The 27065-nt window shown below is 35.8% G+C and overlaps 1 protein-coding gene and 1 long non-coding RNA gene across 10 annotated transcripts in view; both read right to left on the reverse strand.

Moving 5' to 3' along the window:
• Positions 1 to 4755: 4755 nt before the first annotated feature.
• LOC135118497 (uncharacterized) lies at positions 4756 to 5431 on the reverse strand. The gene is made up of 2 exons (XR_010277615.1): positions 5252 to 5431; positions 4756 to 4989 (listed from the first exon to the last, which is right to left on the reverse strand). It is a non-coding gene; the product is annotated as an uncharacterized LOC135118497 (long non-coding RNA).
• Positions 5432 to 7212: 1781 nt separating this feature from the next.
• Positions 7213 to 27065, reverse strand: part of LOC110376753 (glutamate-gated chloride channel) — a 34488-nt gene continuing 14635 nt past the window's right edge. The window contains exons 3-11 of one of the 9 annotated variants that reach the window (XM_021335338.3): positions 26511 to 26626; positions 17075 to 17145; positions 14885 to 14954; positions 14259 to 14495; positions 13148 to 13282; positions 12717 to 12869; positions 11636 to 11907; positions 10922 to 11070; positions 7213 to 10443 (exon numbers count right to left, since the gene is read on the reverse strand). In XM_021335338.3, coding sequence (XP_021191013.1) covers positions 10404 to 10443; positions 10922 to 11070; positions 11636 to 11907; positions 12717 to 12869; positions 13148 to 13282; positions 14259 to 14495; positions 14885 to 14954; positions 17075 to 17145; positions 26511 to 26626 — 1243 coding nt within the window. In that variant the 3' untranslated portion in view covers positions 7213 to 10403. Of the gene's footprint in view, positions 10444 to 10486; positions 10673 to 10917; positions 11107 to 11635; positions 11908 to 12716; positions 12870 to 13147; positions 13283 to 14258; positions 14496 to 14884; positions 14955 to 15908; positions 17050 to 17074; positions 17146 to 17737; positions 17806 to 20833; positions 20902 to 26510; positions 26627 to 27065 lie in introns of those variants that run through there. The other 8 variants (XM_021335341.3, XM_021335333.3, XM_021335339.3 and 5 more) reach the window with 8 other exon arrangements.

Below are 27065 nucleotides of genomic sequence, written 5' to 3' on the forward strand. Positions count from 1 at the left end.
ATGTCACTCACTATGTGCTACTTTTATCCGGGTGCAGTAAATAGTTTCCCACCCAGAAGCGGTTGAAACTTCAAGAAACAACTAGTAGGATAACAAATTCTTACCTGTATCAACTTATAAATAGCGTTAATAGTTTCATCGCTCCTGCAAGACATGGTAGCAGCCACCGCCCCCCTCTTGCCCCCCCAACTAGACGTGAACGTCAACTGAGCCTCAGCGAGTAAGCAAAGGCAAGCCAGGACGAGGACGAAAATACTAACGGCCTTCATTTTTCAAAATGGAGAATGAAAATAATGAAAAAAATATAGTCGAATGAATGACTGAATGGTAAGATGTGATGCAGCTAAGAAAATGTCTTCGGCTTTTATATGAAACGATGTGGAATTGAGAAGCCAAAGCAAAGATTAATTTGTTTGTGATTCAAATCAAATCAAATCAAATCAAAATCTTTTTATTTCACATAGGCCTTTGCAGGCACCTATGAAACGTCACATTAGTTGCACGGTTCCAAAAAGTTGGTCTCATGGAGAAGAGCCGGCAAGAAACTCCATAGACACTCTTTTTAAAAAGTAATATAGTCACAGTACAAACAGTCTATTACATAACAATAGTAAGCTCACAGAATTATACAATGCAAGAAAGTTAAACTGTAAATCTATACAATGCAAAGGGAGAAGAAAAAGTCGTTTAATTGCCAGGGAAGCCACACATGGAGAGATGAGTTATCGCCATATAATATCTTTATCGTCAACAAAGTCTTGAATTTTATAATAAGCTTTTTTAATTAGGGTGGATTTTAAAGTGTTCTTAAATTTTATATCCGTGAGATCGGTTACACACTTAGGCAGCTTGTTGTAAAAACGGACACAATTCCCTAAAAACGATTTATTTGATTTCGTTAATCTGAATCTCGGAACTACTAGCTTGTGCTTGTTTCTTGTATTAATGGAATGTATATCACTTTTAACACTAAATTGATTTAAGTTTTTGCGTACGAACATGATATTTTCTAGTATATAAAGAGAAGGTAGTGTAAGTATATCAATTTCTTTAAATAATTCTCTTAATGACTCGCGAGGGCCGAGGCCATAAATTGCACGAACTGCCCTTTTCTGGAGAACGAAGATTGAGTTTACGTCAGCCGCTGCCCCCCACAGTAAAATACCATAGGACATAATACAATGGAAGTAAGCGAAATACACGAGCCTAGCAGTAGCAACGTCAGTAATCTGTCTTATTTTTCTGACTGCATAAGCTGCGGAACTCAGCCTCTTTGACAGTGCTGAGATGTGGGCACCCCATTGCAATTTAGAGTCAATGGTGATGCCCAGGAAGACGGTTTGACTAATAACATCTAATTTATTATCGTCCAGAACGATATTGAGCCCTACTGGTGTTACATTAGGTAAAGAGAATTTAATGCATTTCGTTTTGGAAGAATTAAGAAGCAAGTTATTCGCGGCAAACCACTTGCTCAGAGTAACCAAGCTATCGTTTACGTCTATAGGACTAGATTCCTTTCTGTTAATTTTGAAGACAAGGGAAGTGTCATCAGCAAATAAAATAATATCAGAGATCACAGACATCATATACGGGAGATCATTTATATAAGCTAAGAATAAAAAGGGACCTAAAATTGAGCCCTGCGGCACGCCCATTTTTACTAATGACCCAGATGAAGTTGAGCCACTTACGTCTACTACTTGCTGTCTATTTGATAGATACGAAAGGACGAGCGCGAGAGCTTTACCACGAATTCCGTAGTGGTTCAGCTTACAAATGAGAGTGTCGTGGTCAACGCAATCGAACGCCTTAGAAAGGTCGCAGAAAATGCCCACAGCATCCCGCGAATCTTCCCAGGCGTTTAAGATTTGGGTGATCAATCTTGCACTTGCGTCAGTGGTAGACCTACCCTTTGTAAAGCCGTACTGACGGTCATGAAATATGTTGTTTAAATTAAAATGTCTTAACATCTGATCCAACATGATCCTTTCGAAGATTTTGCTAAAGGCTGGAAGGATTGAAATAGGTCTGTAGTTGGAAGGGTTTTTGTTACAGCCTGATTTAAAGATAGGAACAATTTTGCTGAGTTTCATCAAGTCAGGGAAGATACCGTTGTCAATGCAAAGGTTAAAGATTTCACTAAGTATTGGGGCAACACTCTCAATAATGGAATTAATGACTGTGACAGAAAAGCCCCATAAGTCCTCAGTCTTTTTTAGATTTAAAGACTTGAATGCTCTTTTGATCGTGTAATCAGAGACATATTGAAATTGGAAGTCAGGTATATTTCTACTGAAGTTCTGTCGAAGTAACGTCTCAGCTAATATTGAAGATGAATTAAGGGACTTGGTAACCTCTACGGGAATGTTTGAAAAAAAGGTGTCAAAAGCATTGGCAACCTCTACCTTATCTGAGATAACAGCATTATCAATAACTAACCGCGGGTCAGCATCCCGCATTTTAGTTTGGCCGGTTTCAACATTTATAATATTCCAGACCGTTTTAATTTTATTGTCTGATTTGGCTATTTTATTACTAATTGATTTCGACTTAGCCAAAATACATACCCTTTTAAATATCTTCGAGTAGTTTCTTACATAGTCATGAAAAGTTGGATCAGAAGTCAATGACCTTTCGTGGTACAAGTTATATAGGACATCCCTGCTTATCCTAATCCCTTTAGTAGACCATTCACTGAATTTAAATTTGTGAGTGATTTTAATAGTTTTTTTCGGACATGACTTATTAAGTTCCTGGCAGAGTGTATTAAATAAATGTTTAAATAGTTTATTTGGTTCTTTACAGTCCATGTTAATAGAATTTAATTTATCCGAAGTATTATCTTGAAATTTTTGCAAAGTTTTTTTGTTCAATGGTCTAAAAGTAATTATCTTATTTAATGAATTTATTTTATTAGTTTTAAAACTAACAAGCTGACCTTTGTGGTCCGACCGTACACCAGATATTAAGGAAGAATGTTCGATATTACTGTTATTAGTAAATATATTATCAATGCAGGTACTAGAAGTAGCCGTAATTCTAGTGGGATCATTAAATAAATAATTAAGATTAAATGAATTAAATAACGCTAAAAGGTTACATTTATCAGATGATTCAGTGAGAAGATCTATGTTAAAATCACCACAAATATAGACTAATTTATTACTTTTAATAACTTTTGAGAGAATATCCTCCATATGAACGAGAAATAAAGAAAAATTTGATGCTGGTGGTCTATAAACGCATACTATTATATGGCTTTCTATCTCTGCACATGCTACTTCGCAGACGCGATCAACAGAGCCAGAGGTAATGTCTAATCTATTTTTAAATTTTAAATTACTCTTAGATAAAATTATTGTACCTCCACCCTCAGCTGAAACTCTGTTAAACACACTGGCAACCACAAAATTATTTACATTAAATGACATTTTATCAGGCTTTAACCATGTCTCACAAAGACATATTATATCAATAGAATATTTATCAATTAATAATTCAATATCTAAAATTTTGCCAGAAAAGCGGTTTATGTTCTGATGAAAGAGTATAAGGTTACTACAATGCTTTTCTATTGTCTCAGGAGCTAGTTTAAATATTCAATCACCGTATTGTTAGGTAAACTAGACAATACTGATTCGTCGCTTATCCTAGGTTTTGTCATATTGTTATCTATGACACTGTTAATTGGATTGGTGTTTGTAACGCGTTGTTGTCAATTACTCGATGGATGTTAGATTGGGGATATGTTATACTTATTTGTTTTATGTTTTTATCCTTGCAATTGTAATAAAAACTGGAATGTCATATTTTTAAGAACGATATTACAGTTTTGCGCGGATTTTGTTGATCGCATTCTGAGAGAACTCATTTTGTATCCTGATAAACATATAGATTCGGTTTTTAAATATTGATAATAATTTGGAGATGTCTCCAGGATTCACCTGCGTACTGAGCGTCAGCATTTAATATTAAGGTGCATCTACACGGTGCAAGTAGATTGCGCATGTTAACTTGCTCCAGCTACACAGTGTAGCACCCTTTATGTCCCTGATAATCAATATGAGTAGATAGGTACTAAGATAGCTTTGTTTGAAGAGAAATAAATAAAAAAATGTAGCGTTCTAAGCCAACTTGCTGTGTTGTACCTTTTGCACCTACTATAATAAGAACTCTTTAAGATCGACTTCGTCAGGAGCATCAAGTAACTTTTAACTGATATTATTTACAAATACTTAGGTACCAAAGAGTCCTTTAATAACTCAACGCTACATGTTGCATCCATTTTTCCATCAAAATACAGGAACTCCCACTACTGTTCGTATTTTTAGACGTCCACATAGAAAGAACAATAATGTTTTACTGTAACAGTAGACGAGTGCATAGTCGAGGTATCAATCACTCATGCTTTATGGAAGCATCAATTTTGCAACAACAAAGGTATGAATAAAAGAAGGGACGGGTTGTAAATAACATACGTAGGAGAATACACCTACGGACGCCTACGTCTAAATTAGGGTAGACTGGGTACAGTTGTGCCAATTTTCGTTTGATCACCAATAATTTTGATATTTGACTAATTAGCTCGCAGAAAAGGAACTTGTATCGCAATTTGTACATTTGTGTACGTAAAAACACTCATATATTGTTCCTTAATACAATGTATTACTCATAAGATCAATTTTAAAAAAAATGGAAAAGTGTCACAACCGGCCACATACCAAGGGCGGTTGTGACATGCATAAACATATATCAAAATGGTCTATAATATCTTTTATTGTAGAAATGTTTAACATAATAAGCTTACAAACATAGTTTTAACAATCAACAAAACAACATTTGCTCTGTTCAAACTTGTAGCTGTAGAAAGGCTTGTAGCTTGAGCTACACGTACGAAATCCCTTGTTTCACTTCTTCATCGGCATCTTTTTATTTTTTGATATCACACTGCGCTCTTTCGGTCTTCCGCAAACGTATCCTGGACATCTAAAAGCAAAAAACAATAATATGAGATTTATTATATGTAAAGATATTCGTCACAACCGTACCCAAAAAAATTGACACAACCGTACCCAACGCATCATTTTGAAAACAAAAAATCGCCATGATTTTGCCAAATACTTTACGTAAAAAGAAATCACTTGTAATTAAATATGAATATTCAACTTTTAAAGAAAAAAATAACAAGATAATCTATCTGTATAAAAATAACAGTAATTAGGAAACGAAATCGAACAAAAATACTTACTTTTGATTGTTGAAAAGCACTGTGGGCTCCTGCTTACGTCAACGTCGTGCGCCGGCTAACGCAATACTGGGGAACGTGTTTAGGCTTGTGAGCCACGTCTTTCTCCCTCACAACCTCCCCCGTTTTACGTATAGTTTCGTTACAACTGCGACTGTCACTACCGTACCCTGGCACAACCGTACCCAGTTTACCCTACGTTAGAAAAGTCCGAAAATAATAACAGCATCAATCTTTTGACGGTGACCTTTCACTGTCCCATCCCGAACGCGACTATAATTTGGGTCCTGACAGGATAAAAAAGGTCTCACGGGAAAATTACCAAACATCCAAAAACACTTGGAAAAAACAATTTTTATTATCTTCCACAACAAAGTTGAGATATGTTCCGCCAAGAGTGGGCATTTCATTAACATTGGACGGGCTTCATTTGATTTGCATAGAAAACCTTAAAGGCGCGTAATTATTACTTGGGGGCTATAAAAACTGGGAAGAGTGGTTTCCTTGACCATTCCGTGTGGAGTTGAGCTGTGGGAAGCATAGGATTCATCAAAATGTGTCGTGTCCTGGTCTTGTTCCTGCTGATCGCGAGCATAGCTGTTCTCATCGAGGGTCAGCTGACCTTCAGCTCCGGCTGGGGCAATGGAAAGAGATCCATTAGTTCCGAACAGCCCAATGATGATTGCAACCCGGAAGAAGCGATTTTTCAAATTTATAAGCTTATCGTGGTAAGTGAAATTGATTGTTTTACCTTTCCCATCTTCATTAATGCATTAGACTGTCCGCTGTCCGCTGTCCGCTTTGGTAAAGAAAATCGTTTATAAAAATTCCACGCAAGACTCACTCAAGTAAATTATGTAATGTTAATGTATGCTCCCCAGTAATTTTCCAACATCCCAAGTGTTTACGAAACCCTTAAATGAAGGTGTATCAGCCTTCTTAAAACATGGGTTTCAAAGTTTCAACCCTCCCAAACTATGTTTAGATCAAAGAGATCAAAATTGTCTTAAGTAAAGTTTTGATAATGTGTTCTTTGTAGTGGAAAGTTAAAGCTTGATGTTATCTATACTTAATTATTATAGAACTGAAGAGTTTGTTTGATTGATTGAAAGCGGTAAATACAGAATCCGAATGCGGGCCTTTGACTTTATTATTTCGGTCTATTAATTGAGAAAGGCTATAGACTACTGGTAATCCTTGTACCCGAAAAAGCTCCATAAGTTTTTCCATTTGTCCTTTCTTCAGTGCCTCAATGATTACACAATCGATATTTTAAAACCTTTTTGTCATGAAACGGGTCATCGGATTGACTACGACGAAATTATGTAATTTCACAGAGTTTATATTGCCATTTTCTTTTACAGTCGGAAGGAGAAAAAATACGAGCATGCCAGCGTGAAGGAAAAATCTAAAACTTCTTTAGAATTCGTGGGTTTATGCGTCATTCAGAATTTATTTACAAAACTTGCATAGTTTTGGTTATTTTAATATGTTATACATACATTATACTCTATAGTATATTTATTATATTATTCGCATGTAATGTTTGGATTAGGAACTAGGCGGATAACGGATTAGGGACGTATAGCGACCCAGTCAAATGCTTTAGTTGAATCTACGATGCTACCTTGAGGAACCCCTGTTTTTTTTCTCATTACCTGCTTAATTCGTTATCTGCCAAAAGCTTTATGTATAAGTAAATGAGTGGCTGGATCATTTACTAAGATTCTAATTATATTGTAGTATTTATGAATTAAATAAGTAACAAGTGTTGTTTCATTATTCCAGCTTTTTAAAACCTAGAATATATTTGTTTTAAGACATATCATTGTCTGCCTCAGTGTATTGCCCTCGATACTAATTGCATGATTTAATTGATGCAGGACACTTCGTAATATTAATTACAAAATACTTAAAACTGTAGGTAATTTGACGACTGGGATAAGAAATAAAAAACATTTAGATATTTTGGTATAATTTTATTAAAATCATTTTTTACAATGTTTCTTTATAATTAAATGGGAATGGTTAGAAGAAGGAGGTATTCGCCCTCGGATGCATTAGATGACAAAGCTCAGTCATCAGCTATGTCATAACAATCGAGTACAACATAGCTTACGAATGAAACTATCTACCTTTACTGTATAATCTTAAGAGGTAAACCGTCCTTTATGACGTCTAAAATCGTAATTATGGTCAATATATTATACAGTGTTACTTAATCCTACCTTCCTTCATACATCACCTCTTCCAATACAACGTAAACATGTAAGAGATCTATCTAGTTGTTAGTTTTGCCTGGATCGTCATTACGTTGCGAAGTAATTCTGTCGTCGGACCAACCGAAATCTTAACAGTGACAGATATGTTGAAAATGTATTATTATACAGTGATTTAATTGACTTTACAATTAAACGTGAAATTACAGAAACATGCGTACAACATGTATTGAAAATGTTTTTAATAATTTTGACCACAAGACTTGCGGTTTAAACTCAGTCAAATCTTCGTTTTACTATAAGTTGTTCATCGAATGCAAATCCTACAAGTATCTCCGAATGACTGGTGGTACCTCGAGAAGCTGCTTTCAACAGTAACACATCCATATATCCTAATAATGGAAACATTTATTGTAAATATGTAAACTTAACTAATGTCTACTTGTCTCGCAGATAATATTTCCTCCACAAGATATCAGTGGCGTTATGTATGAGTAAACTACTGGATACAATCTCCCCGGATCGTAGTATACATAGCAACAACTAAGACATTGAGTCTACAATAATTAACATACATACGAAAAGGTAACACTTACGTGTGCCTAATACGTCTATGAGATTTTGAGCGTTGGACATAGGCTAATATTTCCTTACATACAACGAATGGCAAACGAAATTACATTAATATAATAATGCAGATGCTACACCTCGTCACAGCCCGACAATATATATTAAGGATAATTCTAAGCGATTAGAGTATTGCGCACGGTGGGCAACACCTAAATTCAAATTAAAGGACGGAAGAGAAAAATGAGCAAGAATTGTGTAATTGAAACAAAATGCTATTTCGTTTCCCAGAGCCTTGTCGACATAAGGATAACGTTCATGATAGTATACAAAGTACAGGGGTTACCCCCGAGTCTTTGACTCTTATATTTGTGCAGAACAAGCAAGACGATATAGCCAATGATGGCCAACCTTTCGTTATTGAAACTGATGCGTTCTCTCCGCCGCATAATAAAAACGAATGTGCTTAAGTTAATATGTACGACTTATTGTATCTAATAGCCGAACACAGCATTAGTGATATTTTATTTGAAGGTGTCATGATACATACACGAGATTCTAAATAGATTTCAATGAATATCCTTAGAATGTCCCTTGAGCCATGAATTCAAAGTTAAAAGTAACTTTCAATGAATCCAGGACGACCAGAATGAATTCACTTTTGGTGTAAGTAAAAAAAGATTTTATTTTTATTGCAGTTTTGGAGTACTTTGCAACTATAGCTCAAGGGATTATAATATATGTACGAATAATGTAATTAGGAAACATTAAGTAATATTTACAGTGATACGTACAGACAGAGAAATTAATGTTAATAAAATCTTATCATTCGTTAATAATGATATAATTGTAATATTAAATATAGGTAACTGTACACTGAGCGACACAGGTGTAGAAAGTTGTAGGCCCAACTATTTACACGTTTACCATTTACCTACGAATCTTACTGGAAATTTTAATATCTTTTGTTAGACTTATTTCGGAGATATTATAATGTCATCGACATACGCAAACATGAATGAGAGAGATACACTTCATGTGATTATTTCATTTTGAACAATGGAAGTTTTTAAAACATGGTCAAAATGTCAGGAAAGAATACCTTATCCATGAACTATAAGTAATCTTGTTGTTGAAATAAACCCTTTCGATGTAGGAAAGGTATTTGACCATACCTGTTTGCCATGTCTAGTTGTGACAATACTACATCAAATTTCGTTTCTGGTAACTCTTTTAGTCTGTTAGACAGACAGACAGACGGCAGATTCTCAAAGATCATTCATATCAAAATTCCCAGCAAGAGAATATCCAATTAGTAATACTTATCTAATATATAATTAATAAGGTTTTTTTATAAATTCCTTCTTTTCACATTATGTGGTTTATAGTTAATATGTGTTGTAAATGATACCTACGCGATACATTACTAGGCCAATTACACCTGCCACAGATACACAGTCATAACTTTTTAATTAGCAAATTCGCACAAATTCTTGCATAGAGATTTTATGGTACTTGCTGTTTCATTGTCAACAACTGTTAATCTCTGGCGGTTTATACAATACCTGTGAACATGTCGACATGAAAATTGATCAACTCTATTAGCTAGTAGATCTAGTCCAGTTCACGTACTGTAGAAGTGAAAACTACTGAATAATACCCCGCATCCACTACACATTAGTGCCATTCTAGTCCTTACGTACCTTACTTTAAAGGCTAAAGTATTATGCGGGAACCTCTGGGGTTCCTCTTATATCTTAACCTAGGTTTACATTACATACGAATCCATACAAGGAGTCATATCACTGGTAAAATTATCGAAAATTTTTAATTCTCGGAAAGTAAAATATTTTTTTGTACACAATTAGTTGGGGACTTTATAAGTGCCGAATAAAAGTTCTGTTGTTTTGATGACCAATCATAATTTGAGTCTATTTTCACCGTTTTTTCTTGAACTGCTTCAATTTGAAAAAAACGGAGGCTTGGTCTAAACTGGCACGGGGTCACATATATATACAAATAGACACTTGAGCTTTACTAATTACACTAACGCCATCGAATACTGAGTGGGAATAACGCTGCCACGAGGAAGACGTCGATTAAAATACACGATAATATAATATGTCACGATAATGAATGGGATGAGTTCGCTAGAGTGGGCTGGGTGGGTGTGCTTGCGTGCGAGCTCGCGCGCTGCGACGGGCGGGCGCGGGCGCAGGCGCGGGCGCGGGCGCGGGCGGGGGCGACGGGGGTGGGGGGCGCGCGCGGAAGCACAGCGAGTAGAACACCACGAACAGCACGTAGGGCGCCACCACGGCCGCCACCAGCCGCACGCGCGGCCCCACGCCCCTCTCCAGGGACTCGGAGAATCACTTCTCCTCGTCCTCGTCGCGGAACAGGTACGTCGACCTGACCGGAGACACAAGCCCGACGGTTACACATCGACACTTCACCACAACGATCCATGATGACGATCGGAAAAGGCATGGTTATAAGGCTGTTCTAAGAATCATAAACCTATAAGTCTAAAATGATCGTTTGAAAGTCAAAGCATTTATTCAATTATACCACTTACAGGCATTTTTGAATTGTCAAGAAGTGACGTCGTTAGAGCTGACTTCATTCCTTACTTATAGTCCTGAAAGATGTTCCACAATAACTCACAATACAATGATTAAACATGGGTGGTTAACTGTATATTGTACATGCTCCTGACTTTCATCAGCCACCTCTTTTGTATCTACGGGGGAGTTTGGACTATTGAGTAAAGAATTTTGTTCATTTGGGCCTAATCCAACATCACAAAAAAACAACAGGGACTTCATAATGCATATTTCACAAAATCACAACATCAATAAGATGGTCGATCGTTCGGAGCCATACTCACCAGTAAGCCAGGTTAAACAAAGCGAACACAAGGGGGAAGGTGATCCTGGAGATGACGTCTATCCTCTTGGAGCGCGTGGGAAACTTGGACATCCACAGGCGGCAGCAGTTCTTCCGCGGCGGGGTGATGTGGATCTCGCACTGCCGCATCTTGGATTCCACCACGCCGCCGCGCACCAAGGGTTTCTGTTTGTTGCAGACCAGTCAGGGGGGCGAGACATATTGCATCTTCGACTTAATCATATGGCTAGGAGCTACTCAAGTTCCAGACTAACTTTTTGTATGGTTCCTTATTTAGATGACAGCAAATGTATAGGTACGCAATGTTCTGCGCAAATGATTACATGGTGGATCAATTTATTGAAAGAGGTAATAAAAATTTGGGAACAAAACATGACTATCATAATGTACCCTAAATCCTAGGTACTGATTCTAATTTCTACCTAATGATTGTAACTACCTCTGACACTACAAAACTCGTAACTAAAGACCAAATAAATCCAATCAATCAAATGAATCATTCACATCATTCAAACTCAATGATAAGTCTATTTCTGAAAAAGCCTGAACTGCAATGCAAAAGTATAATAACAATAAACTAAGTAACTAGGTTTTGTAAAATCGTCAAAATACCACTCGAACTTCTAAGAAAATTGAAAGCGTAACTATCAATCAAAAGCAAATCATTGATGAAGATATTAATTTTCGAGCTCACCATAGCAAAGGTAGTGTTGCTATCTGTGTCAAGGAGATCGGAGGCAGCATCCATGCTGGCTGCTTCCATCTCTCGTCTCGCTTTCTTCATGTTCTCTCGGTGCATGTCTGAGCGAGACGCGTAGTTGACCAGAGCGAACTCTAGTAGCGCTCCGAAGACGAATGTTAGACATACACCTGTCCAGACGTCAATAGCTTTGGTGTAGGACACGGGTGGTAGGGAAGCGTTGATGCCTGACGACTGGGTCGCCATTGTTAGTAGAGTCGTCACTCCTGTGAGAAAAACGGAAGAAAAGTTATACTAGTCACTGACTAAAAACATATAAATGGTTGGTCCAGTTTTGACTCCCGAAGCACAAAAAGAGCACAAAGCAACATTAAAATTATATTCTCATAACACGAGTTCTTCCTAAGAAGAATCATCTACGTATAATTTCCTCAAACCTCAAAAGTAAATAGAAACCAGAATGTAATTCATGTGTCTCAACAGGAAATAATTGAAGGCTGGTATTCCCTGAACTCCATGACCATGTAGGTATTACTCAAAGCAAAGCCTTCTTAGAAACTCTAACGGTTACGTGTCACAGTTGCAAACAAGCTCCGAGAATCGAGCGCTCTTCTAGAAAATTCCCAGGAAATTATATTTTCCACTTAGATCCTACACACTATGTAAAAGGGAATTAAATTCATAAGTCCTTGCGTGTGTGTGTTCTACATGGAAAGTGAAGCGGTTTCGAATTCCGGGAATGACAGTTTCGAGTTGCAATTTCCAGTTATATTTCTTAGTTTGCTTTGACATGAGTTATATATTCTCATATGAAATGAATTCTTATGAAATATGAAATAGACCGCGATATTTAGTTTTTATATTTTCTTGATTAAATTCTTGAAGGTTGTTTTTTAGCACAATATAGGTATAAGATGTCATTATCATCAGTTTTTTTTACCGTTCCACTCATTGTAGGGCACACGCCTCTTCTCATGAAGAGAAGAATGAATGAGTGTTAATCCACCACGCTTGCTTAAGGCAAATTGGTGATTTCAGACTTCAAGACTTCAAGATATGATCATCAGTAGGTTACCTAGTGAAACCCTCGCAGGCACAGCTCCTTGGTCCAGCCAGAAGGACACCCAGGAGACGATGACCAGCATGCAGCACGGAATGTAGATCTGGATCAGGTAGTAACTGAACTCGCGTTTGAACAGCAGGTCTACCTTCAGGCAACTGTATTCACCTGGAAGATTCAAGCGGTTAAAAGACATGATCTAGCAGTACAGTGTCTTATTTTGCGGTTGTTTTAAATTTGATTATTGGATTTTTAGGTTTTTTGATGACGAGGTAAGAGTTTTTGACATTAAGAAAATTTTTGTAATGACGAATGATATTGAATTTCCATAATTTGATTAACGAAATGAATTTAATTAAAAGTTAAATAACAGAGAAGACTTGACATATAGACTTAATTTCCGAGGGCTCCAAAAGTTGATAATCCAAAAGCAGTTATCCACTTACCGGTATTAGTTTTACTGTTGCAGTAGTCAGTGAGGAACTTCTCCAGCGTGAACCGAGGTAGGTGTAAGTTCTTCACCACCTGCACCGGGTCGCCTTCCTTCCATAGGAACACCAAGTCGTCTGTGGTCCAACCGTCTGCGAAAAGAAACGAGTTGTAGACTGCGCTCGACATTCGTTATTGGAATTATATCAGTCTGTTAAACTAAAAAATAAATAAATAATCGAATAGATACAGAGACTATCATGTGGGAAGTGTAATTAATGTAACGATAGTAGTTTGAAAAGAAGAAGGATAATAAACGAATGATGGAAGAGGTAGATACATAAAGGTACAAGGAAAACCTTTCAAGAATATAAATTCGTCTTCCAGTAGATCATAAAGGAAACTGAATAAACTAGTGATCTAGATAAAATGTAACAAATAAAACTGCAAAAATCCTACACGTGTTTCCCATTCATCCAATCCAAGAAAAAAAAACGAATGACAATTAAAATAAACACATAGAAACAAATCCAAGGCTGCGTTTGTATGAAAGGTGTGAAGAAAATCAGGGCCACTCTGTAGGTGCACACACTGCAAACTTTTAGTCGGCCGATAGTTGGTTTGGGCTCATGAATCAGTACGAAGATGAATAGACGTGCGCAAATTACAACGACCATGTATTTAGCCTGCACCAGACTGACTGAAAACTTTTAAAATAAATCAAGTTCTTTTAAAAAAAAATTGCCTATCATCGGATCTACTGTCGGCCGACTATTTAGCCTGCAGTGTGCAGGCCACTCTAAGACGGAGCAATGTAAACACCGTTCTCCCGTAATGTAATGTAAACGAAACGCCCACAAAATGGGAGCAGTTGGTCTTAGTAATTTTTTGGATGACATGTTATTATGGATTTAGCAAAATAGTGCTTCAATGGTTATGTTCATGTATTTTCGTACCAAAGCGGTGTAGTATTTCTAGTATGTATGTATTTATAGTATCAAGAAATAATTTCATTACTCTAGAAACTCGTTAAACTCTAGTATTGTTAACATTTATGAGAAATAGAAAAGAAACCTTGCTATATCTGATAATTTTAAAAATAATAAAAGCAGTAATCCCAATACTCACAACTAGCCATCCTGAGGGAGCAGGTCTGCTTATCCAGAGGGTACAACTTGAGGTTCATGGGGCACGAGAGCGTCAGAGAGATTCGGATGCTGTACAGCACGTTGCCGTTGGGGAAGATACGAATGTACACGTTAGGCATGATGATGTTGTGGAAATGACCTTCCTTCTCGTTGGAGAAGAACAGATCAGGCATCCAGACTCTGTTCGCTTCGGTCAGTGTCAGGTATTTGAGGCGACCTGGGGAAAGAGCAAATTGATTAATTTGGAAAACATATTTCCTTGAAGTAGGGAAGTGAACGATGGAAATGAAATCTTTAATCGTTCAATGTATGAAGCAACACGTATGTATAATTATAGCAGAATCTCTTTTGATTTTGTGATTTTCAATGTTGTTTTAAAGAATAATTAATGTTCGAATGTATTAAGTGGATTATCCAGACTTGCAATTCAGCCTGTCGTAATTTATTTCAATTCAAAAGTCAAAACAAGTAATGTTTTACTTGCATTTCACATCTTACATTTTCATTCAATTTGGAAAATAATCTGCATCTTAAAGTCACCTGCCCTGCTCATCCTATCGATTATGTATATGTATCATGTATATCAATTTGACAAAGGGCACTCACCTCCAAGATTATTGAATTTCAGCCGTTCATCTAACCATTGTTCCCGAAACGTTAACTGTACGGAGTATTCCTGAAATCATGACATCACCTGTAGCAAGCTCTGGTGTAGATCAGAGCAAATACATTGATACATTGTCAAAAACCTCACGCACAACGATAACATTCATGAATTCTGAAAACTTACCAAACACGACACTTTTTAAATAAACAAAGATTAATGGCTGATTTACATTACGATTAATATTTTCATTTACAACAACGCTTTCGTGACAAAGTCTATTAACGAAATTTCTTTGAACATTATTTTGACAATATTCCAATGTAACACCGACTCATACTATACTAACGACATTTTCCCACTTTGCTTTCGTAGCATCTGTGCATCTAAAAGCTTCATCACTTTTAATTTCATCTTTATCATCTAGACTTTTAGTTTTACGCACAAAGCTATTAACTAATGATTTTTTACCAGTAAGCTTTTATCGTGGTTTTATTTGTACCAATATCATCCTGTTCAGAAACTTTCTTTCTATGATACGAGATAGTGCCAGAGCTTTAAGTGCGAAGTTTCCAACGAGGTGTTACTGGTACAACGTGATATATACATTTAGATATATTACACTAAGGGAAGGGACGGTGTCGAAGGTTCGCTCAATAATTAATTTGACATCAAGGCACAATGCACTAGAGGATCCCTCGACATCTCAGCAAGTCAAATGAATTATCGTACAACAAAAGCCGGCAGATGCGTACAGAAGAAGTTCACACATGCTCACTCGACAATTTACTTTCGGACTCGAACTCCAAAGTGTTTGCCAATAACGGGTTAAGAGATGTTGATGGATATAGCGTAGTTGATGAGCTTAAAGATATCGGCTTCAATATACATGTCATGTATGAAGGAGATGAAGGTCGTCTGGCTACGGTCACTCCACGCGCGCAACAAATGGTCGTCATCCAAAAGTGAACGTTCGAGCGACAGTCGAAGCAACATGCACAGAAGCGAAGCCCAGATCGAACTTACCGTCGTCAGCATTCGTTGAAGGAATGCTTTGTTACCTTCATGCACAATCGGCCAGTATAACTAGAGCTACGATACGTCTAGCTGTTGATTGGGGTCGGGTGTCACATATTGGTGGGCAGCCACCGTTCCAAGCACGAAGGCGAGTGCGGGCGCGGCGGTAAGTCCCGATTACACAACACAAATTCACATGAACAAGACATATCAACAATTAATTACAATCAACGTACACGACCAAAATAGTTTTTATAATCTCCTCATCTGCGTGAAATCAATATAAGAAGCATGATCAACTAAACATAAGGAAAATAAACAAAATGATGGTGTCTGGTGCGGGCCGCGGTCCCGTGGTACCTACAAGCGTGGCCGGATTACTTAATTTGGAAAATTACGTGAATTGTACTCTTAGTTGTAAGGCAATTGAGTCCAAATAGAATTTTGAACGTATCAGTGCTGTGATACCGAAGCGGTTTGCTGATCTGAGTGCGAGCTACTTGTAGTGCCAATAGTCCATCCTTACGTGTTTGTACAGCTCGAGGCGCTCCCGTGCGCAGGAGTCTGCTCTAATATAACACAAACAAAACAACAGGAATAGAAATAAAGGAAACAGAAAAGAAATATTTTAATGAAGAAAATTAAGCTACAATTTTGATTATCAGTAAATTTTAGATTGCATTTGTTATTTAGACGAAACCAGACCGAGATAAGTCTGGAGAATTAATAAAAACAAAAAAATCATAATGTGCGCGGCACCGCACCATTGAACTGGTTTAGCGACATATTTAGTTAACATTTAATTTTTAACATTAAGGGTGGGTCAAATGATACATTTAGGAAAAGGAAAACTAAAGGTGCACAAATCAGAAAAACCCAAATCATAATCAAGGGGAAAACGTAAGAAACAGAAAACACGAACACAATAAGTAGGTAACGAATAGCTTGAGAATGTTTAGCGTAGTGCAAATCTTGCGTTATATTGAATTTTTATTATAAACAAAGTTGACAAGAGTAAAGTAATGCAAGGGCGCGGTCCATTGCCGCCGCGGTTACTGACGAACTGTTTGTTGCACCGGCGGCCAGCAGTGGATCGCGAAGTCCCACAGACAACCAAAACTTTAGTTTATAATAAAAACGTCACAGATTACATCAGGTCTTGTGAAAACACTCACCATTTTGTAATCATCTATTTTGCTGATGGACCGTAGATACATGTTGACATGGACTAACGTTGGCGCATAGCCTTAACGACAGAAAACAACAATTTAAATTTATATATTGTTTGTACCGCTTCATATTAATGCCTAACCACACTATAGCATCGTGAGAGAAGTACGCAAGTTGATGATAATGTTAGATGCTTAAAGATCGCAGCGGAGTGGAGCGGCTGCAGCGGCCACTGACACCTCGGGCCTCTCCGCTCCGCTGCGGAAGCTAATGCCCCGTCAGATGAACTCGTAAGGACAACCAGCCACTCTAAATTAAAAAGAACCAAAACTAAAAACTATAAAGACTAATTCATATTTTTTATTCTATGTATAGTTAGTTTTAGATGATAAATAAAGCTAGGATTATACCAATACTGGCGTTCTAAGAAGTAACAGACGCGCGTCTAAAAACGATTTTGGTCGTCAACACCAAACGGGATTAAAGAGAAATCGAAAGGAAAAAATAAAGAATAAGAAAAAATGAACATTACACATAGTGTCGGGTAAATCACTCCTAGTCAACAGGAGCGAGTTGCCCATTCATTTGACTTGTGTGAACCGCGAGGATACAGAAAACTTATACGTTTGTTACGCTAGTTGCGGCCCAGTCTGTCCTTAGTGACTTACCATTGTGACGTCATCGATCTTTGATATACTTCGGACAAATATATTGACGCTCACTACCGCTGGCCCATCTAAGTACCAAGCAAAATATACGATAAATCACGGGATTATTATTTACTACGCCTAACATAAGTTTGTGAATGCGCGTCATACCGCGTCGACTCACCTGTTCACCTGTAAATATTAATGTACACTATGCTCATGGATGATCCGACATAATACCACACAAACCAACAGAACATAACTGTGATCAAACAAAACGTCTAACATCAAATGAATCGACATTGGGTTAAAATAAAACGCTGCAAACAACTTTAAATGTCGACTTGTCAACGAGAATTTGTGTTAGTGTAATATTGAGCAGTATCATTTAACTTGAAAATAAAACTAAAATAAAAAACAATATACAAAATATAGAAGATAAACTAAACTATTGTTATCCAAAAGATTTAATTATGATTGCTCTTGAAGGATTATCTAATTTTGTTAATCTTATCGAAGAGGTTATTCGGAAAAAAATCAAAATTACTCTTGGTCCTTATCTGGTCTTATTTCCTTATACGCATCAGACCCTTAATAACACTACATTAAAATTTCTTATATTATCCTTTACTTACATTACGTTATATTTTCTTTTACTACCGAAACAAAATCGCTACATCACGTTTAGGGGTTAAGAGAAAACAGACTTGCAAACGTGGCGTGTTCCGGAAATTAACATTTTGTATCAGAAAGCTACGCGTTCCTGCTAAATAGAGTTTGTTTAGTTTGCACTACGTTAATCTGGATTACGTCAAGACAGACAGAATATACTATTTCATTTATGTTTGCTTTAAATATAATGTAATTCCTATTAGGAGTTTTACGTCCTTTTTATTATACCTAGTATTTTTGTCATCTATGTCTGGATATATCGTTAGTTCGGTACTAATGGGCATTTTATTTACACCTATTTTATATATACTGGTGTTTATTAACAGTTGCTAATTCTGAAAAAAAAAATTGTTTTCCATTATATGTTTTTAAGTAAGTAACACTGCTTTAAGTTGTATTAGTATTGTGTTAAACTTTGATTATAAATGCTATAACCATAAAATCATTTTAAATAATTAAAAGTTATTTCCTATCCTAAGCCATTTTATTTGACAATAATTACATCATCTATCTATATAAGCCGGTCTATTGGTCTTTGCTGTTATATATAATGAAAAGTTGTTCTTAATAGCTTTCTAACGACCCTATCGGTTTCCTATTAAACGCGTCGTTTCACAACGTCTGCTGTAAATAAAAAACAAGAAACCCGAACTTTCTATTTTAAAGGTATTAAGTAAAATCCATTAACAGTGTCTCTACTTAATAAAAATATTGCAATAAGACTACCGTCACACTGCAAACTTTAATTCAGTCGACCGTTTGTTCGAGCTCGTAATCAGTATGGAAATTAATGGTAGTGCACACATAACAACTACCAGGTATTTGGCCGGTACCAGACCGACTAAAAACTTTCATTGAATTCACGATATTCTTAGAAACATTGTCTTTGCCAACCATCGGGCTAACTATCGGCCGACTATTTTGTCTGCAGTGTGCAGCGGGTACTCTTAAAGGTATTTGACAATATCCATTAACCGAGTGTACTTTGTAAAAATATGGCATTAAAAGGGTAAATATTTCGTGACAATTAGTTTTTTTTCAAACATTACTTTGATCGCGTGATTGGGGCTTTTTTATCGATTCTTTAATAGCACTGCAACGATACATTTAGTTATTTCTGATACAGATAGTGTCACGAAACTTGTAAATGGATAACTTTTTAAAAGCATACTCAATGCCATAGATATTGAAAACGCGAGTTGTGAAAAGTATGATAGTTTAGTTTCTTTGTTTCTGTATACCTACTTATGTTTTTATATCATCTTTTATCCTTAGGACGTCTCTATCTGATTCTATCAGATTTGCATTTTTTGATAAATTGGCTAATTTAGACATATTATGTTTGTTTACAGCGTATTTATTTTAAAACTATATTCCTAACTTTATTTTCACCTATTTCTTATCTAAAGTTGAAGCCGGTACAATGTTTTTACTTGAATTGCTCTTTTTATTACACTTTTGACCTCACTACTAATTTTAATAACCCTTATAAATAAACTACAGGAAACCCTCACCAAAAAATAAATGTAACAAAATAAAAACACATTCAAAATTAAAGCAATAAATATCATAATAATAGGATTTCAATTGGGAATACCAAGAAAATTACCAGCAAAATAAAAAGACAGCACATGACATATCAATCACTCCATGGAAATTCATAAAAAATCAATTATTTCATGTAATTAAAAACATAATGTAGGAACTGCTCTCTCGTTTACCGTAACACGCCCGCTCCCGTATCAAAAAAACAATATTAAATAGGCTGTAACATTTGTTTCTATCTCTCTTCACCTTCATATGAAATATTAATTTGTCCAAGATCGTAATAATGAGCAAAATGTACGTGCGTCAACACAAAAGTACCAATAAAAAACCAAAAACAAAAACGTTGAAATTTTGAAAAATGTCGGTTACTATATTACGTGCCAATCTGCCTAAATAAGGTCTTACTGAACTAAATTGTATATGCCTATCTAAATTTTCCTACGTATTTCAAAAAGTGCAGGTACGAGCTTGGAAAATTAAAGTCATTGTCCTCACACGAAGTCGTGATTGTGATTCACACTCTAAGAATATTATTTGATGAACAAACGCTACAACCTCTTTAGGGGCTGCTCTTTAAACAAGATTACAATCTAAGATCAGCAAGAAGCAGAAAATTCAAGGAGCTTTATGAACGACATTAAAAGATCAAGAAAAGATCGCATGGTAAATGAGAAGACAAACGCCTGATGTCGACACAACACCAGAGAGCGCAAGTGCGATACCCGCCTTTTAAAAAGAAGTAGGATCTTTTCCTGAATGTCTCCATTCATAACACCTCATTGATTTCCCAACTCCTCAGTGATCGAAGATTATGACCCAGTCTAATGGCTTTTACTTTTCACACTAACGACACAACATGAAAATTTTAAATTCATCGTCCTCTCTATAATTACTAACCATCTTTATGTCGCTTATAGTCGTTATACTTCTCACGAACAGGTTTATATTAACTACAGCTGGGCCATCTGTTAAAACGTTTCAGATAAATCAATAAAAGTTCAGTTTCCTACCAACCAGTCCATTGGTTAAATAGTTATATTTATCAATCATACTGCAGTAATCAATCACTCGAAGTGACTGAGTATGGCAACCATTTTGAATTGTTTATAGATTCAGAGTATCTTAAACCGAGTAATTGTGAAAGTACAGTCGGAATTGAAATAAAATTAACTAATATTGCCGATGAAAATGACATAATCAATGATAAGATTGACACGATTATAAATTAAGTCCCTTTGGACAAACTATTATACTAATAACTCAATATGTATGGTGATTGTTTTAAAACGTGTCTAGGTCAAACCGATTGGGTATAATCTAAAGTACAGGGAAACAGTTAACGTTTGCGTGTTAGTTAACACATTAATAATTCATCGTTTGTACCCGTACCTAAATACGTACGAAAGGGAAATTAATATTTTATTAATGTAACTGATTGAATGGAATTAAATGATAAAATTAGTTTTAGATGTCCAAATATATATCTGAAACTAAAATTAGGTCAATGTTTGTCCGTGTAATTACTTATGATAAGTATTTTTAAATATCTATTAATAAAATGTAGACACTTCTCTTGTATGTTTCTACGGACAAATTCTGATCTTTGCCGTATTATTCACATAAGTACTTGGCTTGCAATTTTAATCAAATAAATATTTTGTTATCATCAAAATTCTGACTTTTTACTATTTTGTGAACACAAATTTTATGAAACGTAATTTCAAACAAAAATGTAGTTATGAAGAAAATGGTATATTCTTATACCTACTAACGTGTTATTTGTAACACATAATAATAGTATGTTTTATTGTAGATATAGCTATACTATTTGACACCACAAATAGGAAGTTTATAAACAGCTCTGTGTTGACCCAACTAGACCAATATTTACCTAACAACACCTCTACAGCCTTGAACATATTTAGAAGAAATACTGTAACTAGGTATGACAAAATCACAAAGGAACCAAAACACCAAGGTACGGACTTAATCAAAAATTCAATTTCTCTATCCAAATAGAGCAGTGAATACGAGTATAGTGACTTAATAATCAAAAGTTAAGAAATATAGAATCCTTCATCCTCCTATAAAAACATCTCTATAAAAGAACTGCTCTCACCTACCCAAGTTTTAAAAAAACTGGCACCCTTCAACATAGGCACAACAGACCCTAAATTCACCTCTATCAACGCAAAAAGTTTTGATAACAGACCTGTTTTCCCAAGAAACTAGACTGAACAGACCATTAATCTCAAGCTTGCAGCTGGACCTGGAATTTTTAGAGCATGGATAATTCTTTCAGAAGTAAGACAGGCTGGGTCCATTAACAAAGTGATTAATGAACCCGTTTGGGGTCAATTCAATGGTAGAGGTACAATGTAAGGAAACTCGGCTGAACGCCTGATTTTTGTCTGTATTTCACTTTTGTGTTCTCGTAAATAAATGTATCTTTTTTCTTCGTTTCTTAATATAGAGGTGCACATTGTTGTAGAAATTATTTGAAGATGTTTCGCATTCAATTTGTCGATAAGTATTTAACAATTTGTGTATTTCTTTTCAGAAGAGATTGCAGTCCTTTGTAGTTTGTTATTCCATTCGTTCTGAATCCTCAATCTTCAAAAGCAATCGCTTCAACAACATCCATTGTTAGATTTGCATATCCTGCAATTTTATCTGGTTATTCAGCATTTGTGCTGCAAATTCTCTAATAAAGCTACCGAGAAGGATCCTGTCACTTTGCATCATAAAAACGTTTATCCAATTTCGCATTCATGTCTTAAAAGATTGATTGGATCTTTTGCATTCAAAAATAAATTCGTTGCAGACTGAGGCTGGCGTACAAAGGTTCTCAGAAGGAAATTATCAAAAGCAATTCGAATATAATGATCATGAAATCCGAGAAGTACCAGTACTACGTAGGTACGAAATACCTACCAAATATCGGGAAAATAATAAAAATGCTTACCTAAGAAACGATTACTCTAGCTCCCCGTTTAAGAAACCCGCTGACTCACATTTCCAAAACCCTCTCACAAATTAAATGTTTTTTCTCCATTAACAAGAGAACAGTACAAAATCACACTTAAGGCCGGTATTTTTTTTCCATTACCACTTTCCCGCGCGCTGTAAAAAGATGGCGGAAAAAAATTGTAGCGTGATTTATGGTTTTATGTAACGTACCTCTTTTGTTACGCAATGAACTTGTGAAAATGACGGGATGTAGCACTTCAGATCGCTTTGATGCTTTTTTTGGTATCTCTCGGGAGTTTCCGATGCTGTCAGTGAATTATTTTAAGTAACTTTGTAAAGAGAAGATATTTTTGTAAGGTTTTGGGTTTGGTCGTGTAGAAAATGGAACACCGAAAGTTTCTAGTGATATTGAAAACTGTGAAGCAACGCGTTAACGTCAAATATGAAACTCTTTGCAAAGAAAATCAATGTATTCTTTGAAGATCATCTACATAAAATTACGAAATTAAAAGCCCGAAAGAAAAAATGGCTGAAAAAAAGCTACAAGCCAAAATCGATCGTTAGTAAAAAGAGGTACCTACATACATCGTTGCGATGTTTTTTCCTTATTTATCGAGCACAAGCTAATGTGTTTTGACAGGCAGACAAACGACTTCCCTTCAATACCAAGACATTAGCTAAAAACCTTTTATAGAATCATCCACGTAATATAGCAATAGCTATAGACTGATGCAGCATGTTTGAAGAAACATAGTTAGGTATAAGGAACCTTCGAAAACTGGTCAAAATTGGTTGAGGAACTGATTGCTGCAATGGTAACTATTTTGAAAACCAGGAACGATTACCAACTTCTGATAAAGATAATAATATAGAGAAGTACAAAACCAAAGAATTTAAAATTAAAGCATAGTTGTAGACGATCACAACCTACTTCAAAGACAATCAAAATACGAGGGATGAAGAAGTAATAAATATGCCAATAAGTCCTAAAATATGAGTATCAAAGATGCATTTAGCTACAATGCAATAAACGACTTTATTATATTCGGAGATGATACAAATACTTCAGAAGATTATTCGGATGAAGACGTACAAAATTCCCAATTACCTCCATGTGTACATTTTGTAGTCGCATTCCTATTTGATTTACTTTTATTGTTTTCACATGGTGTTTGGTCACATTCCAATGGTAGGTAAACTCGAAATACACTTTTTTTGTAGGTATTAGCAAGATTGGCGAAGAGTTTGTTAACTCAGCGATCCTAAATTGATAAAAAAAATATCAAATGAGGTAATATATTCCGTTTTTTTTTCGAATATTTAAAAACGAACTGAAGAGCCAGTGGGTAATTACAATATGCATAATTAATAATTAGTTTAATTAAATGTTAGTAAATTATACGGTTCAATAGTTATTTGTTAATTTCTGTTATTACGGATTAAAAACAAAATAAAAAATAGCATAGTTAGTAAACAAAAAATAAATAAAAAAGTACCTTACGTCGTACGCTGAAATCCTTTTCCAGTTGGAAAAGAAAATTCTTACAATTTATCAACAAGATCAATTTGAACTCTATTACGTAGTGTTACGGTTCACTATTGAATGTTTCTATTTGAATTAGCTTTGGTCCTGCAGTGGTTGAAGCGATAGCTATTTTCTTATGCATAAGTCGAATGATTAGGATTTTGTGTTGCCCTTGACACCAATTTTGTATAAAGCTAGAATTTCTAATGCACTCTTCAGTGCAGGTAATAATATTGTACCTGTTTGCACTGTGAATTCAGTAACTGCATGGCACCTTGGCGAACGACTAAAATTTATTTTGGTACATTCTCCGATACGGTAAATGCATGTTTTGTTATGTTATGTAATCATTTAATGCTAGTTAAATAAACATTTTACCGGTTATTCATCGGTTACCGAAGTGAACTAAGATAAGTGTTATTAAAATCATAATTAAAGAACATAGACATGTCCAGTCCCAACTTCCCATATAAATGTAGGAACTAGCTGATATAAATTATCATTACAGTTAATAACGTGAGAGCATTTATGTCTAAATCCCTTTCACAAGTGCCAAAACTGATAAAATACATCCCAGACTGCACAAAACGGACACCAGTGCCAACATTACGAATATAACGACTCAAGTATATACAGAAGAGCTTTTATGTATGATAGATGATGAGAGGAGATTAACAGGTGAAGTAAACAAATGACTAATGGAAGACATAACGCTTGTTTATGCTCGTTCGTCTGAAGATGCCATTAGTTAGAAGGGTATGCACGAGTTTAATTTGGCAGACTAGACTGGTCTAAAGGGATTGGGCGTTTCAGAATGGATGATATATTTGCTTCATTAAAGTTTCTTTGAAGAAATAATAATAATTGTTTTCAAACATGATAAAAAGTAAGATAGGAGTAGGTTTTGATCATATCGACAAACTAATTAGAGGAGTTGTTGAAGGTATGAAGATTAAGATCACTATGAAGAAAAAAGTTTTGTGATAAATCTGAGGAGGTATCTGAGAATTTAACAGTTCCAGCAGCAGCAAGACAAGAAAATATCTAATGATATTTCAAGAGTGTTGGGTCCAACAATAGTCACCATTACTCACAATGAAATACAGGACATAACAAATGATTAATAGGAAACACTAAGGTACATTCCGCCCCAGATAGACAATAATATAACGCTGTGTAAAGAGCGTTTTTCCAAAGACTGCTTCTGTATCATTAATCTAACAGAAATTGTTAGAGGTGGCGACGCCCGCCATTGAAAGTTGACAACGATAAATGGTCTTCAAAACTGCGACTACTTCAAGACGGTTCCTATTTCTTAAAGAATTCAATACATCATGTTTTCCTTCGCGAAATCTTTTGAAAATCTAGCTTTAAGCACTAAGTGGTCTGCGTCAATAAGAAATAGATTTATCATCGTTTTGAGCAAGCGCTCGCGATCTGAGCTTTTATCACGAATGAAAAGGGCGTTGGACGAATATAACCCAGTTGTTTGGCAATTTTTCATTTCTGCAAGATTTTCTGTTATTACGATTAAAGTTCTAGTACTTTGTTAACCATGTTCATATTGCAATTAATATTTAACGTAATCTTGAAGATAATAAACTTTGAAGTCTATTTTCGAATGTGACACAGTACGGATATGGTGTTTCGGTCTTTAGTTTAATGTTTCCCAATGGTCTGAATGCAAATGTCCCATGCATTTATAGACTATGATTGATGCAATGACAATTACTAGATTTCCGGTGATTCATAGTTATAAATTGTAAACTATACATTTATTATACTCTCACTTACAGCTCTTAGTTTTACGTTTTAATACATATAGCTCTTAGTCTAACATTTATCACTTTTTTACCTGATCTTCTAATAACATATTATATTTCCTCCTATTTCATCGTAATCAAATCTTGATTTATACCTTCCTACATTTACCTACTTCAAGATTTTTATCATCATTATATTTCCTATCTTAACTTTACCCAGATACCCTAAGTATCTCCATGTTTATCTTTACCTATCCCTACCTAGCTATCGCTTCAACCAGGACCTTACGAAGCTGGAAGCGAAGCTCAGACTCACCAGTGCCGTTGATCCCCGAGGGTCGGATCCTGGCGTCGTATCTTCCGGGGCCCAGGATCTGATCCAGGATCTGCTTCTCCTTCTCGCGGAAGTTGATCTTCCCACCGTTCATGCATCTGCGACATAAGATGAATGATAGTCAAATTTAAGAAGCCGACCTCAACATGATTGGGAAAAAGGCTCGGAGGATGTGGATAGTCAAATTTATTTCTAAATATTTTTTATTTCTTTGTTGAGGGGGCAGTCGCTCCTTGTAAAGCACTGGTACCCAGCTACATCAGGTTAGACTGAAAGCCGACCCCAACATAGTTGGGAAACAGGCACGGAGGGGATAAGTCAATTTTTATTACGTTTTTCAAAACACTTGAACACCTCAATAGAAATGGTATTTAGCGTTAATTTTGAAGTAGCAAGTAGTAATGATTGAACAGCGAATTAACTATTGACGCCATATCTCTATTATTATATTATGACAAATGTAAAGCTAAAAATAAACTGTTGGTGTATTTGTGTAGCCCTATTTTCTAACGACTTCAAAACATCTCGTGAACAGTC

The sequence above is a fragment of the Helicoverpa armigera genome, chromosome 23 (assembly GCF_030705265.1).
Source record: "Helicoverpa armigera isolate CAAS_96S chromosome 23, ASM3070526v1, whole genome shotgun sequence".
In the NCBI taxonomy this organism is placed as follows: domain Eukaryota; kingdom Metazoa; phylum Arthropoda; class Insecta; order Lepidoptera; family Noctuidae; genus Helicoverpa; species Helicoverpa armigera.